General features: G+C 41.3%; 1 protein-coding gene across 1 annotated transcript; it reads left to right on the top strand.

Moving 5' to 3' along the window:
- Positions 1–324: 324 nt before the first annotated feature.
- Positions 325–3,735, top strand: LOC101387090 (oncomodulin). The gene is made up of 4 exons (XM_004440855.3): positions 325–385; positions 998–1,130; positions 1,582–1,691; positions 3,710–3,735. The coding sequence occupies exons 1-4, from the start codon at positions 325–327 to the stop codon at positions 3,733–3,735; spliced, it is 330 nt and encodes a 109-aa protein (XP_004440912.1).
- The last annotated feature ends 12,568 nt before the right edge of the window (positions 3,736–16,303 follow it).

The raw sequence follows: 16,303 nt of genomic DNA, 5'->3' as shown, positions 1-16,303 counted from the left end.
CTATGTAAGTGATCAATTGTGTAAATATAATTTTTTACTAGGAAAACAGAGTCAGATTGTTCTTTAGTCTGCATTTTTTAATTTCATGTTTGGAGTATATTCAGGAGAGGGACATTGAGAACAAAGGGGGCTGGGATCTTTTCCGTATTTGGTTTTTATTTGGATATTCTGTCCCATCACTTAATACAATACGGCGCTTATCACATTTTAAAAATTCTCGACAAAGACACAGTTTCAGGAGGCCTAGGAGGGTGTGGTCCCCCAGACGTGCACGTTCCTGCTTGCCCTTGACCATGTCTCGTTTATTCTGTGAACAGGTGGAAAATGAGCATCACAGACGTCCTCAGTGCGGACGACATTGCGGCGGCCCTGCAGGAGTGCCAAGGTGAAGGGCAAATGAGGCGGGGTGGGCATTTCTCACGTATTCACTCCTCCAGCAAAGCCACAAAAATTAAAATGTGGACGTTGCTGAAAATTCATGGGATCACAGAATCAAACTGTTATTAACTAAAAAACTAAAGTTACAGGGATATGAGATCTGAGCATATGATTACATTTCTGTAAGGCAAAAGAAACTTAGTAAAAGTGAAAAAAGAAATCAGTAGATGCCATGTAGGCTGTTTGAATCCAATGATTGCATTTGCTCCCATCAATTAGACTAGGGATGCTGGAGTCTTGGATACAGAACCTATAAAAGGGGCAGGGGGAGGCACAGAGGGGAGGAGAAAAGAGAAGTGGAGACGGACAGTCAAATGGAGAGGGAAAGCTGAGGAAGGGGCTGGGAGATAGTATCACAAAGCCAGCCGGTCTTGGCTGCCTCAAAATCTTGGACCAGTCACATCCCTCTTTGTCTTTTGAAAAAATTTTTGAATAGGGCATCTCTGTAGCTCATTGATATTATGAAAAGTACTTTTAATAACCTATGTTTTCAGCACCTTGACCCAAATACAGACTGTGATCCAATGAGCGTCAGAATAACCCATTCTCTGTTCTTCAGACCCAGATACTTTTGAACCCCAAAAATTCTTCCAGACATCGGGCCTCTCCAAGATGTCGGCTAGTCAGGTGAAGGATGTTTTTCGGTTCATAGACAACGACCAGAGTGGATACCTGGATGAAGAAGAGCTTAAGTAAGCTTAGTCCTAAGTCTGTCTGGCACCCCCAAAATTGCTAGTGGGGCTGGGGTGCAGTAGAGGCCTGTTTGCTCAGTATTTCTTCAGTGGCCAGCCTTGATGCTGGGCATTCGGCAGAGCCTCATGAAAGGGAAGAACATGAGTCAGTTGGCTGCACATCTATCCATGTGAAGCACTAAATATGGGCACCGAAAACCGTAGGTGCAAAAATTCATTAGTTTTAGGGTTTTTCTTTGGCAAATGGAGTTATCAACAAAACCCTGAATAAACTTTTGAAAACAAAATGCCCACCATTAGTTTCTACAGTGAAGGAAATCTTTGCTTGCTAAAACTTTGACTGATTATTGCAATTGCTGGGAACAAATGGTTTGCTTCAAGAGAAAAAGAAAGGTAAGCACAGAGATGTATGGTCTTTCAGGAAATTCCCATCAATGTTGTTATCCTGTAGGTTTTTCCTCCAGAAGTTTGAGAGTGGTGCTAGAGAACTGACCGAGTCAGAAACCAAGTCCTTGATGGCAGCTGCAGATAACGATGGCGATGGAAAAATTGGGGCTGATGGTATGTTCGCACCTGTAACATAGCATAAAAGACTAGCTGAGGGAACATCCGGGGAGCTTGGGCCGTGAGATCAGATACATATGGGTCAAAATCCCTCTTTCTTAACCTTGCTGAGACTTAGTCTTCTCACCTGTAAAATGGGACTAAAATGAGGGTGCAAATGATGTGTGTAAAGACTCTGGCATGATGCCTGGGGATGCACATAGAAGCTGGTCTTGCTGGTGATTGTATATGAACCAGAAAATATCCTTCTCCTGACTAGGGGACTAGCTAGTTGCCTGGCCATTTGGCAACTACCTAGTCCCCTAGGGCAACTAGCTAGGCCAAGACACCCTAATGCACCTTGAAAATATGTAAGGAATTTCCACCACTGGGATTTGACCCCTTCTGACTAAGGGAAGGATTGAAATCCTCAAGTGCATCTCATACCACAGCTATTGAATTGAGTAGAAAAACCTCTTAGCTTTCAAGGGTTCAACCAAATACGTTTTATTGGACATTAGCCCATCAAATGGACAATACTAGAGAACAAATAAATCAACCACCATTTATGGAGTCTTCTGTGTGCAAAGCCCTATATGCCAATATTAGCATAATTGCATGGCTGTAGGATTATTTTCACCTGATTTTGTCATGTTGTTTACACGCCTGTTAGCTACTTGGTGCATGCCAACTCAGAAGGGCTTACGTGTGGTCCTTATGGCGGTACTAATTTGAAATTAAAAACTGCTACTTCAGATCCTTATTTTAAAAACCTATTCAAAATGATACCACTATAATTTACTACGTTGGAGTTAATGTAGCTTCTATAAATAGCTCAGAAAAATAGTTTAGGTGAGGAAAGATTGGTTTATTTAAACCTAACCATGAAAGACTTCCAAATAGGCAAAGCTTGCTAATAAACATAAGGTGAATCCCTAGTTTTCAATTCCAATCTGTAGCATCTACACATTATTATTATTATTATTACTATTACTATTATTATTATTATTTTGTGTGTGTGTGTGTATGTGAGGAAGATCAGTCCTGAGCTAACATCTGCCAATCCTCCTCTTTTTGCTGAGGAAGATTGGCCCTGGGCTAAAATCCGTGCCCATCTTCCTCCACTTTATACGGGACGTTGCCTCGGCATGGCTTGATAAGCAGTGCGTCGGTGTGTGCCCGGGATCCGAACCCTGGGCCACCACAGCGGAGTGCACGCACTTAACCGCTACACCACTGGGCCGGCCCCTGTGATTATTATTATTATTTTTTTCTGTGGGGAAGATCAGCCCTGAGCTAACATCTGATGCCAATCTTCCTCCTTTTTTTTTTGGCTGAGGAAAATTGGCCCTGGGCTAACATTCGTGCCCATCTTCCTCTACTTTATATGGGATACCACCACAGCATGGCTTGACAAGCGGTGCGCCAGTGCACACCTGGGATCTGAACGTGCAAACCCCGGGCCTATGCAGTAGAGCGCGTGCACTTAACCACTATGCCACTGGGCCGGCCCCACACATTATTATTATTATTATTAACATTATTATCTTTATTTTAGTAACAAACTTTTGGGGGTAGGGTTAGAGTTCAATAGAGAAAGTTAGTTCCAAGTCCCACTCTATTAAATGTTTCCTAAATATGCAAAATGTAGCTACAGAATAGAAGAAAATCTCCCATTTCTGTCTTAAATTGACCAGCAAAAAGTTGAATGATCCCAGATTGTGATGGGCCATTATACCAAATTCATTCATTGTCAGAGAGAAATGACTGGGTTGACAAGATCTAATACAAGGGCTCTATTGCAAAGCTAAAGATATTTGTTAAATTAGATTATGCAGGAAGATGAAGCACTATGGACTATATGGACCTGCAATCAGTGACATTTTTTCTCCCTTTTGTGCCCTTTGAGGGGGCCATGCCCATCATCTGACAATTTGCTGCATTTCCTTTCCTCTTCAAAACTCTCATGGGCCATAGCATGTTTGTAAAGAACTGAGCCATCTCCAATGACTCTGCTCTCACCTCTTCTGTTCTAGAATTCCAGGAAATGGTGCATTCTTAAAGACCCCAGACTATGGAGATAGACACAATCAGCTGGAAGGCCTCCAAAGCCCCAGGAATGGGAAACTCTATACCCTCCCCCTAATTTATTTATTAATTTCCCCCGAAATGCTTCTGCAATCTGCTCATTATTTTTGAGGTGATGACTGTCACTGATGACCTTTTGGTGGTGGGTATGCCCTGATGACCCCTGTTAGGCCCTCAGCAGACAACGCCTTTAAAAATCATCCAATAAAGACACGTTTCTCACCATCTGCTGATGTGTGGCTGTGTTTTGTTCTCAGCAAGGTAGAGGGATAAGAGCAATTTGGGGACCGAGGGCTTTTAGAAAGATTTCTGGTCCTATCAAGCACCAAGCGAGCCACACTCGTGTTGTGCACGAGACAACAGGGAAAACAGGTTGGGGAAAAAAAAGCACAAATATATGGCATTGTCAGGCTAGGATTTTTTCAGCGAATTTTCTGAAATGAATGTGAAGAGATTTTCGCCAGCATAAGATCATTCTTGCTTATGTGTTTTCTGCCACTGGATGTTAGATTGCCATAAGGGAGACTTAAGTAAAAGCAACTTGTACAAGACAGAAAAAATATGAGACTACCGTGGCTATAAAGCTAAGGAGACTTGCTATGCTAGTTGAGCACAAACAGACCCATTTTCAAGCTTTTTTTCTAAAAATAAACAAGCTATCAGAGACTTGCCTGCTCTGACCCAACCTCCTGCCATACCCCCTTTTCTCAGCCTCTATTTTCCTGGCTCTTATTTGATACCACCCGAGCCAATTACACAAAGAATTGCCTTAACATTTGAGGCGAGCCTCAGGGTCCTGTTACGGGGTTTTCATTAGGGTAGGGCAATCTCAAGCCAGGAAATTCTCATTAGGCTGGTTTCCAGGTGGCAGGTTAAAGCTGTCCTCTCCGGCTGACCCCAGGGGTTGAGGACTCCTGAGAGGAACCGAGGCATTTTCCTGGGAGCCTGCTTAAAAGCTCACACTTTTTACCCAACACCCAAGCTCACACGTCTCGGCCTATCAGGGATTGCTTCCATCACACTAAGTAGCTTCGCGACTTTGAACCCCTGTTCTTTGGAGGACTGTGTTAGGGCAGCTTTTCACAAAGTGTGGGGCATGCACTAGGAGCAGACCTCAAGACGACTTTAGGGGAACAGGGATCCACATTTTTTATTTTAATAACATGTTGTTTATTTTAATATGCGTCAGAAAAAATAAAAGCACAAACGTGATTTCAACATCACTGCTTTAGAATGAGGCTAAAGGATGTATTATTAGACATTTGAAAGTGTATCAATTTGAAGAAGAATCTTAAGTAATACTGGAGGGAAAAAACCCATAAAGGTCATTTTCAAATAAGTCAAAATGTGTAAATACAGCTTGAAAATGAAGAACTCTTCGAGGAGGGCCAAAGAATGGAACCGTGTTATTTCACAGTCATCTCTCTTGTCGCCTCTCCCTGCACACACGTGTACTCCCATTCTCTCCTCACCCCTCACCCCCCTTCCCGCCAGGAATCAGGCTAGTTCCTCCCCACCTCTAGCTTCCCTTGGTGTGTGAAAATGTCTCCCAGATACATTTGTAAATCCCTCGAAATACAGACAGCAAGAGGGCCTTCCTGGCCAATACTGATAACGTAGGAGCCTTGATTCTTAAAACAATCCACATGTTGCCTTCACCTCCACACCACATATGGATACTCTGACCCTTCTGTTATTTTCAATTCATTCCACTAGCCCTTCCCAGCAAAAGATTCTTCATCCCAACAACAGTTCTCAAGGGGCCCTCTAAATAACTCAAAGTGATCCTGTAGCCCACTTTCCACAGAGCTCAGGCCACCATATGCCTCGGAGAAACAACGTAAATGATGATGCTTTTAAAATAATGGTTACGAGCTTTGAATTGACTAAGCAGTCCATGACCCCAGTGGAACAGCAAAGGCAACCCCACCCCAATCTGGGTAGAGATCGTGGGATTCTCTTATTTCTTTTCTGTCACTCAGCAGGGCACCTGTATAGGAATAATCACTGGAGGGGTTATAAGGAGCAGCCAGAGGACAATAGGCATTGGGTCGTACTGATGTTCTGTCTTGGGGAAATTGGTTAGAGGACAGATGTATACAAAATGATAAATTGCCACAAATTTTCCATAGATAGAATGATGGTTGGTTATTCATGAATTTTGTTCATTCTACTGTTTCAAAAGTACAGTTCAAATTATTTTCGCCCATTTCAAATACATTAGTTTTTTGTTCTTCCAACCCAGTCTTAGGAACTTAATTTCAGTGTCTCTATCAATAGATAATAACTAGCAATCAAAAGGAGCCATCTCTCTGTATTTAACGCTCAAAAGGTGTCAGGTGGTATGCTTAAATGAAACACAATAATCTTGTCTTTACTCATACCAAGTTTTAATTATGTTGTTTGGATTTGGGGTGTTTTTGGGGGAGGAGTGGGTATTCTACCTTTGAATGCAGGTAACAACAACTCTGCTCATTTGAACATATTTGTTAATTATCACTTTTTATTTTTTTGGTTATTTTTCTAAGTTTAAATTTTGCAGAAACATTAGCATTTCCAAATCTTTGGTGGTACGTATAATTTGAAAACAAAAAAATGTTTTCAAAAATTACCCAAGTTTAGTCATCATATAAATATCGTACAAAGCAATTCATTTTTAAATGGGTCCTATTCAATATGTGCCTCACAGAAAAAAGTGTGAAGGCATATATAGCAAAATGTTAACAGAAGTTATCTCCAGCTGGTAGGATTACAGAACAAGGAGGGAAGAGTGGAGGCTTTTTAAACCTCGGAGCACAGTAACTAGAGAAAATGACAGGTAGAATTGATCCAATCAACTGCTTCAAGAGTGCACGTTCTCAGCGGTGGAATGATGTATTTTGACTTTGAAATGAGGGCCTAGATTGCATCAAAGTTTACAGAGCTGAAGAACCCGGTGTCTGTTATTTTTCCTAATTGTTTAGAAAATAGGGTCTCAACAGTGGCTTTAGTTTGGACTATTCTTAATTATAATTTTGGCTTATAGTTTGGTAGAGTAGCTTATAATGTAATAGAATTTGATCTCAAAGCCAGCTTTGTGCTTAATTGTTGAGACCAATAAGAATTATTAAAATACTTCAAACAGTATTTTGCTTCAGCATTTGCATATTATGAAATATTCATACAATTTTTTTAAATGTATAAGTTTTCACAAAAAAAACCCAAAACGGTGAAGATGTGAAATACTTGTCTATTTGTTCAGGTTTACAAGCTACATAGTTAATTCTGTGTAACGGCAGCAGTTTAATTTTGCGTAATGAGTACCTAGGAATCCAATTTCAAGCAAAAACCTATCTTATATCTCTTCTGCTAATGTTAAGGTATGGTATTACTTTGCAAACACTTAAGAAGACAGATGAAATTGGAATCGCCAGGATCGTTTCCACCCGGCCTGTTAATTTATTCACTGGAAAGGCTACTTATTTACATAATGTTTTAACTGGTTTCAAAAAGTCAACTTTCTTTGGTAGGGGGTGGATTTTGACATTGTTTTCTCAGGAGTTCTACAACAAATGTAAATGGCTTCACATCTGAAACTATTTTCAAATTGTAAATTATTTCAAACATACAATGAGAATACACAGACACATAACAAACACCTGCGTACCAACTGCCTCGCTTTATGAAAACTTGGCATTATTGTCCAGTGGCTTTGTAATATGTCAACTTGCTTAGACTGTAGGTGTCCAGTCAGGGCCACGAGAGCTACTTTGCCTGAGATTTGGAGAGTGGGAGTGAAGCAGCAGCCATAGTATTTATGCTCTGGAGGTGGGTGTGGAGGTAGCTTATCTGCTGGTTCCCCTCTTTGGTGTGCGGCCCTCCTTCAACTTCCAGCTTCAGGCGTGTGTTCTGTGACAAAGGACACCAGCTTTTCCCGGAGGACCCGCCATCATCAGAGTTGGGGGCAGTGAGAGACTGACATGAGTTCTAGTCTATCCTCACGGGTTCCAGCTTGTCCTTACTCTCCCCCTCTTCACGACCATCTTCCCTTCCTGCCTGCCCGCACTGCAGACGTCCAGCTTCAGCATCGGATGAAGGCAATAGCCTTCCAGAGACTGTTGAACCAGCTCTCACAAGTGCGTAATACCTGTAATATACACAGATCTATATAGATCTATATCTATACATATTACATGATTACAGAATTGCATAATACCTGTAATTAACATCCAAAAATTACATTAGTTATATATAATATATATACATATACATTTTCTACTGGTCCTGGTTCTCTGATTGAACCCTAACTTACACAATTTGCTTCAGATTTTTCATTTTGTCAATAAAAAGTCACGTGTTTTTGAAGAGACTTTACAAGTGATCACAGGAGGAAATGGAGATGGAGGACAATTTTAACTGCAGGAGAGATATGCACCCTCAGGATGAAAGTCACCTCTGAACGACACAGCGTCTCTAGGCTCTAAATCAACAGAGAGAAGGTTGGTTACTTGACTCATGGGTCTGTTATTTCTGCCAAGAGAGCGGGATGAAGTGGCCCTTATGTATGGACGGCCTCAGAGGTGTATAGCACACCCAAACCTCGACGCAGCAGCTTCCTGGAGCTCAGTACTCAGCTGAGTATCGAGAGGAGAGAACTCACTAGAATGTCAGATCAGCCTGTGACCCCTGAGCTCATGGCATGCAGCAGACAGAGCTCTAAAGGAGGAGAGTCAATCTCCAATGTCCGTTTCTCCACTCTCCCTGTTCCCTCCCTCCAGAATTCATCCATTCAACACACACACACAGTGTCCTTACAGAGAACTGTGCTAGACCATGGGAGCAAGACGATGACTCCAATAGTCCTCCCATCTAGAAGCTCACTTTTCTTGTTAGCAGGAAGACAGACATACTACGTGAGAACATTTCCAGAACCTCCCACCCTGGAACCATGACTTTCTACCTGAAACTGTGCTCCCTTCTACCAAAAACTTGCCTGTTATACATCTCATTCCCTTGGAATTTTGTGTTCACAAATTCTTTTTCTTTTTTCAGTTTTATTGAGGTAGAATTGACATATAAAATTGTAATATATTTAAAGTGTACAATGTGGTGATTTTACATACATATGCATTGTGAAAGGATTCCACCATCAAGTTAACAAACACATCCATCACCTCACATATTTACCTTTTTTTTTTTTTGGTGAAAACACTTAATTCTACTCTCTTTGCTAAGAGTTACCAACTATAGTCACCATGCTGTATATGAGATCCTCAGACCTTATTCATCTTATAACTGAAAGTTTGTAACCTTTTACCAGCTTCTTATGTCCCCCACCACCCGGGCCCTGGCAACCATCATTCTACTCTCTGTTTCTATGAGTTCAACTTTTTTTTTTTTAAGTTTCTACATATAAGTGACACCATCAGTATTCGTCTTTCTCTGTCTGGCTTATTTCACTTAGCATAGTGCTTTCCAGGTTCACCCATGTTGTCCCAAATGGTAGGATTTCCTTCTTTCTCATGGCTGAATAATATTCTGTTATGTGTGTGTATATATATACTATATTTTGTTTATTCATTCTTCTGTTGACAGACACTTAAGTTGTTTTCATACCTTGGCTATGGTGAATAATGCTGCAATGAACATGGGAGTACATACATCTCTTTAGATAATGATTTCATTTCTTTTGGATATATAACCAGAAATGAGACTGCTGAATTATATAGGAGTTCTATTTTTAATTTTTTGAGGAACTTCCATACTGCTTTCCATAGTGGCTGCACCAATTTACAGTCCTACCAACAGTGTACAAGAGTTCCCTTTTCTCCACATCCTGGCCAGCATTTGTTATCTCTTGTCTTTTTGAAAATAGACCTAACAGGTGTGAGGTGATATCTCATTATGGTTTTGATTTTCATTTCCCTGATGATTACTGGTATTGAGCATTTTTTTATGTACCTGTTGGCCATCTGTATGTCTTCGTTGGAAAAATGTCTATTCAGGTCCTTTGCTAATTTTCTTATTGGGTTACTTGTTGGGTGTTTTTTCTATTGAGCTGTATGAGTTCTTTGATAGTTTGGATGTTAACCCCTTCTCAGACATACGGTTTGCAAATATTTTATCCCATTCCATAGGTTGACTTTTTGTTGATGATTTCCTTTGCTGTGCAGAAGCTTTTTAGTTTAATGCAGTCCCATTTGTTTATTTTTTATTTTGTTTCTTTTGCTTTTGGTGTCAAATCCAAAAAATCATTGCGAACACCAATGTCAAGGAGTTTACCCCCTGTTTTCTTCTAGGAGTTTTACTGTTCCAGCTTTTACATTCAAGTCGTTAATCCATTTTGAGTTGCTTTTTGTGTAAGGTGTAAAATAGCGATCCAGTTGCATTATTTTGCATGTGGATTTCCAGTTTTCCCAACACCATTTACTGAAGAGACTACCCTTTCCGCATTGTCTATTCTTGGCTCCTTTGTCATAAATTAACTGACGATATATGCATGGGTTTATTTCTGGGCTTTCTACTCTGTTCCATTGATCTATGTGTCTGTTTTTATACCAACACCATACTGTTTTGATTAATATCACTTTGTAGTATAGTTTGAAATCAGGAATTGTGATACCTCCAGCTTTGTTCTTCTTTTTCAAGATTGCTTTTGGCTATTTGGGGTCTTTTGTGGTTCCATATGAATTTTAGGATTGTTTTCTCTATATCTGTGAATAATGCCTTTGGAATTTTGACAGCAATTGCACTGAATCTGTAGGTCACTTTGGTTAGTTTGGACATTTTAACAATTCTATTTCTTTCAATCCGTGAAAGCAGAATATCTTTTCCGCTGTTTGTGTCTTTTTCAATTTCTTTCAACAATGTTTTATACTTTTCAGTGCACAGATTTTCACTTCCTTGGTTAAATTTATTCCTAAGTATTTTATTGTTTTTGATACTATTGTAAATGGAATTGTTTTCTTAATTTCTCTGATAGTTCATTGTTAGTATATAGAAACAGAACTGATTTTTGTATATTGATATTGTATCCTGCAACTTTACTGAATTTGTTTATTAGTTCTAACAAGTTTTTGATAGTCTTTAGGGTTTTCTATATATACGACCATGTCATCTGCAAACAGAAACAACATTACTTCTTCCTTTGTGACTTGGATGACTCATTTCTTTTTCTTGTCTAATTTCTCCCGCTAGGACTTCTAGGACTACGTTGAATAAAAGTGGCTAGAGTGGGCATCCTTATCTTGTTCCTGATCTTAGAGGAAAAGCTTTCAGCTTTTCACTGTTGAGTATGATGTTAGCTGTGGGATTGGCATACACGGCCTATATTATGTTGAGGTACATTCCTCCTATACCCAGTTTCTTAGGAGTTTTTATCATGAAAGGATGTTGAATTTTGTCAAATGCTTTTTCTCCATCTATTGAGATGACTATATGATTTGTATCCTTCATTTTGTTAATGTGGTGTATCACATATATTGATTTGCATATGTTGAACCAGCCTTGCATCCCTGAAATAAATCCCACTTGATAGTGTATGATCCTTTTAATTTACTGTTGAACTTGGTTTGCTAATATTTTGTTGAGGATTTTTGAATCTATGTTCATCATGGACATTGGCTTGTAATTTTCTTTTCTTGTAATATCTTCATCTGGCTTGGCATCAAGGTAATTCCGGCTTTGTAAAATGAGTTTAGAAGTTTTTCATCCTCTTCTATTTTTTGGAAGAGTTTGAGAAGGATTGGTATTAATTCTTCTTTGACTGTTAGGCATAATTCACCAGTGAAGCCATCGGGTCCTGCACTTTTGTTTGTTGAGAGGTTTTGATTTTTGATTCAGTCTCCTTACTAACAATTGATCTGTTCAGATTTTCTATTTCTTCACGCTTCAGTCTTGGTGGGTTGTATGCTTCTAGCAACTTATCCATTTCTTCTAGATTATCTCATTTGTTGGTATATAATTGTTCATAGTATTTTCTTATGATCCTCAGTATTTCTATATTATCAGTTGTAATGTCTCCTCTTTTGTTTCTGATTTTATTTGAGTCTTCTTTCTTTTTTTCTTAGTATAGCTAAAGGTTTGTCTGTCTTGTTTATCTTTTCAAAAAAACCCAGCTCTTAGTTTCATTTATCTTTTCTATTGTCTTTTTAGTCTCTATTTCATTTATTCCCAATCTGATCTTTGTTATTTCCTTCCTTCTACTAAATTTGGGCATAGTTTGCTTTTTTCTAGTTCCTTGAGGTGTAAAGTTAGGTTGTTTGTTGGGGATCTTTCTTTCTTTTTAATGTAAGTATTTATCACTATGAACTTCCCTCTTGGAACTGCTTTTGTTGCATCCAAGAAGTTTTGGTATGTTGTGCTTCCATTTGCACTTGTCTCAAGATATTTCTTGATCTTCCTTTTGATTTCTTCTTTTACCCATTGGCTCTTCAGGACCATGTTTTTTAATCCACATATTTGTGAATTTTCCAGTTTTCTTCTTGTAATTGATTTCTAGTTTCATACCGTTTGTGGTTTGAAAAGATGCTTGATATGATTTCATTCTTCTTAAATTTATTAAGATTTGTTTTATGGTCTAACATATGATCTATCCTGGGAAATATTTCATGAGACTAGGAGTTCTGCTGCTGTGGAATGGAATGTTCTATATATGTCTGTTAGGGTCATCTAGCCTAACATATAGTTTAAGTCTAAAGTTTCCTTATTGATATTCTGTAGAGATAAGTGAACTTGAAGACAGGACAGTGGAATTCATCCAATCAGAGGAGCCTGCTCCCTCTGCACTGAGCCCAGGTGTATAGCCACTACGGGGGGTTGGGGGGGGTGCTCCTGCACCTATTTAAAAACTGCTTTCCATTTTCTACGGTGCTGTGGGACTCATGATTGCAAGCCCCATTGGCTATCAGAGCCAGGTAATTTGGGGGCCCAGAGGTGGCAACTATAAATGTTGGGGTACTGTATGTGTGGACAAGCTCCTTCCAGAGAGATACTGGTGACTTGGTTTTATTGTTGGAATGAACCAGAAAGAAAGCTCTTTGGGGCTTTAAGTAGGATCACAGCCAGCCCCTAGATGTGTGCTAAATTAGAAGCCAGACCTCAGGCAGCAGCTTGTAAAGTATGCAGTCAAATTCCTTCCAGGGAAAGATTGACAGCACGCCTCTTTGCCTGCTCCCTCTGCACTGAGCCTTGGTGGGGGAGCCCTGGTAGATGCTTGCACACCCAGTAGGAGCTGCTTATTTCTTTGCTATAGTCCTGTAGGTCTAGCGGATGCAAACTCCATTTTCAGAGCTTTCAGAGCTAGGTGTTTTGGGGGCCTGGCCCTCAGGTAAGCGTCTTAAAAGTTGGGGCGCTAGATGGACAGTCCAAACCCTTCACTCCTCAGGGAGAAGCTAAGAGTTGGGGATTCCCTCCCCATCGTATGGTGCTGTGCCAGGAGTGAGGTTTATGGCAAAAGTCTGTCTCAGCCTTTCCTACCCACTTTGATATGAGTATTTTCTCATTGACCTGATGTATAGGATCATTCAGCTAGTTTCTGGATTTCTCTCAGAGGGAATTGCTCCACGTGTAGCTGTACATTCAGTGCATTTGTGGGGGAAGCCCAGGAGCCTCCTATGTCACCATCTTGGTCCCTCCCTTCAGAGTTCACAAATTCTTTTTTTTTTTGGTGAGGAAGATCAGCCCTGGCCTAACATCTGCCAATCTTCCTCTTTTTTTCTGCTGAGGAAGACTGGCCCTGGGCTAACATCGGTGCCCATCTTCCTCCACTTTATATGGGACGCCGCCACAGCATGGCTTGCCAAGAGGTGCATCGGTGTGCGCCTGGGATCCAAACCAGCGAACCCCAGGCCACCACAGTGGAGCGCGCGCACTTAACTGCTTGTGCCACCGGGCCGGCCCCCAGAGTTCACAAATTCTTTGTGCCAATGATCTAACTTGCTATTTCTATAACAGAACTTAGTTTTGAACCCCCATCATGCTGGGTGACAGAATCATAATTCAGGATTATGTCAGGCAATTCTCCCTCCTCCCCTTCCTTCTTTCCCTATGTTGGGGAGAGGGGGCAGGCACCAAGGCCCTGCATGAGAAAGGAGCATCTGGTGCTCAGTCCATACTAGTAACCACCGAGTCATCCTCATTACTCGCTAGTCTGGTGGTCTTGAGGTCCACCTAGGCCACAGCTACCTCCTCTTTGTCCTGTCTGGTTTTCTCTGAATTACTTCTGGACACAAGGAAAACATCTGGTTGCTTCCTGCACCAAGTAGCACTTACTGCCTAGACGCTCAGGTGGTCATGGCTACTCTACTGTTGCTGCATCGTGTTTGACACAGAGGGGAACTCTGCAAGACTTGCCACCTCCCCTAGCTCCACAGTAAAGACAGATAGAGTAACACATCCTCTCTACTCTGAGATCTCCAAACATATCTAGGTGTCTATCATCATTAATCTGCCCACGTCACACCCACGCACACCCTAGGACTGTGCTAGGAGAGGGGGATGCATCAATGTCTAAGTTTTCTTGCTGCCTGGGCTTTTGAAACTTAAACGCATTTTTATTTCTAGGTTTTTTCTTTGTTTTGTTTTGTTTTTGTATCATCTTTCTCCTGTAGCAATTAATGCAACTGATTGAATGGGGTAAAGGAGACAAAGTATATAAGGAAGTAGAGGTGTGCTGGGGAGAAATCTTGACTCACACTATAAAATGTTATGTCACCACATTTGTACAGTACTTTGTACTTTACGAAGTGCTTTTCTTTGTATCATCTAATGTAATACTTGTAACAACCCAGTGAGGCAAGTATTAACCTCATTTGACAGAGGAGGAAACTGAGGGTAAAGAAGTTAACGGATGAGTCAGAGGTCATACAACTGGTAAATGGCAAAACCAGAACTAAAGCCTGGGCTCTTTCTCTTCCAGAAGCATGTGCTCTGAGCCAGAGGAAAGACTGCTTTAACTTGGAGTTTTCCAACTATGCTCCCTGGAGTCCCAGGGTTCTGTGCAGGTGCTTTAGGGTCCCCAAGGGAGATGAGGATGGGGGTAGTTCCTGGAAATGGCCAGAGGAAGGTACTCTTAGGCCTCAGTCCTACCACTTGGGCTCTCACTCAATCATGGTAACTCTGTGTCTATTTTATATTATTAGAAGTCCCTATAGACTTTTGGGACATAAAAGGGGGGAGGGGATTCTGCTACCTTAACAGTTTTTGAAAATTATTACTCTAATGTCAAAACATGTCTTTCTCTTTTTTTTTTTTTTTTGTGAGGAAGATCAGCCCTGAGCTAACATCCATGCCAATCCTCCTCTTTTTGCTGAGGAAGACCGGACCTGAGCTAACATCTATTGCCAATCCTCCTCCTTTTTTTCCTTTTTCCTCCCCAAGGCCCTGGTAGATAGTTCTATGTCACAGTTGCACATCCTTCTAGTTGCTGTATGTGGTACCCCACCTCAGCATGGCCGGACAAGCGGTGCGACGGTGCGTGCCCAGGGATCCGAATCCTGGCGGCCAGTAGCAGAGTGCGCACACTTAACCGCTAAGCCACAGGGCTGCCCCAAAACATGTCTTTCTGATGGAAGAAAGTCATACACTACAGCAAGCTAGTTGGTAAAGTCTTTCAAGAGTGAGTAATGATAGTAATCAGTTGTCAAATAAAGTGCGGGCACTACACATACAATTCATAGTCCCATTTAATTCTTAAAGCGAAATTCCTAGTAGGCAATTACTATTAGTGATTTTACAAACATGAGATAGAGACTGGAGAAAGGCTAGGTAATTGGTCCAAAGTCTCACACCTAGTGAATGATAGAGCTAGAATAAGTACAGATTTGCCTCAAGTCCAAATTCCAAGGCGTCGCCTCCCTAAACGTGAAGGTCCATTCTGCTAGCTTGGATAAGGGGTCCTGTTTCTAAACTTAATCTGTGACAGACGAGACAACCTAAACCAAGGTCTTCTTGAGTTTGGCCAAGCAGTCTGCTGCAAGGGCTTGATCTCCAAATACCAGAAGTAAGGAGCTGTTCCAACTGTTACAATCCACAGGACTCAAAGGCAAGTGAAGCCCAGAAGAAGGAAAGGGCGGTGCCCTGCGCGCCCACGTCCGGGATTGGGCACTCTGGGGAGAACGCCACGCTCTGGTCCCGTTTCGGCCACACACGCTGCGCCTCGCCGAGGCGGGCGCCCTCAGATCTCGGGCAATCTTCCTCCCCGGAGCCAGATGAACTGGGGTAAGGCACAAACTCTGTCGGTCTAGTTTGAATCAGCGGTCACGAGAGGTCTCTCAGACAGGCATCAAAAAAACCCATAAATGCCCGGTGAGGCATTTATGTGAGGCACCCTGTAGATTATGTAAGTAGGCAAATCGCCCAGCTGAATGCACGTCCGTCCCTAAACGCGTTCTTTCTGCACCTTCACACTCCCTTCTTCAAAAACCTATGCCCGTTCAAATTTTCCTTCAACACGCAGCCCTCGCCTTTAGCCAGGGCAGAAATCTGGGAGCAACCAAAAACTATTTCACATTCACCTTAACTTTCTTATACAAGAAGCACCTGCCCCAGGAACAAACGGGAAT

The sequence above is a fragment of the Ceratotherium simum genome, chromosome 26, assembly GCF_057802395.1.
Source record: "Ceratotherium simum simum isolate JZ-2026a chromosome 26, ASM5780239v1, whole genome shotgun sequence".
Lineage (NCBI taxonomy): Eukaryota > Metazoa > Chordata > Mammalia > Perissodactyla > Rhinocerotidae > Ceratotherium > Ceratotherium simum.
The sequence above is the reverse complement of the archived record's forward strand: the minus strand, read 5'-3'. Positions and strand labels throughout refer to the sequence as shown.

Excerpts from the sequence above, each read along its gene's own strand:
- LOC101387090 (XM_004440855.3), top strand. The coding sequence starts at position 325 with ATGAGCATCACAGACGTCCTCAGTGCGGACGACATTGCGGCGGCCCTG. Across the intron at positions 386-997 it reads GGCCCTGCAGGAGTGCCAAG|ACCCAGATACTTTTGAACCC; the intron begins GTGAAGGGCAAA and ends TCTGTTCTTCAG. Across the intron at positions 1,131-1,581 it reads CTGGATGAAGAAGAGCTTAA|GTTTTTCCTCCAGAAGTTTG; the intron begins GTAAGCTTAGTC and ends GTTATCCTGTAG.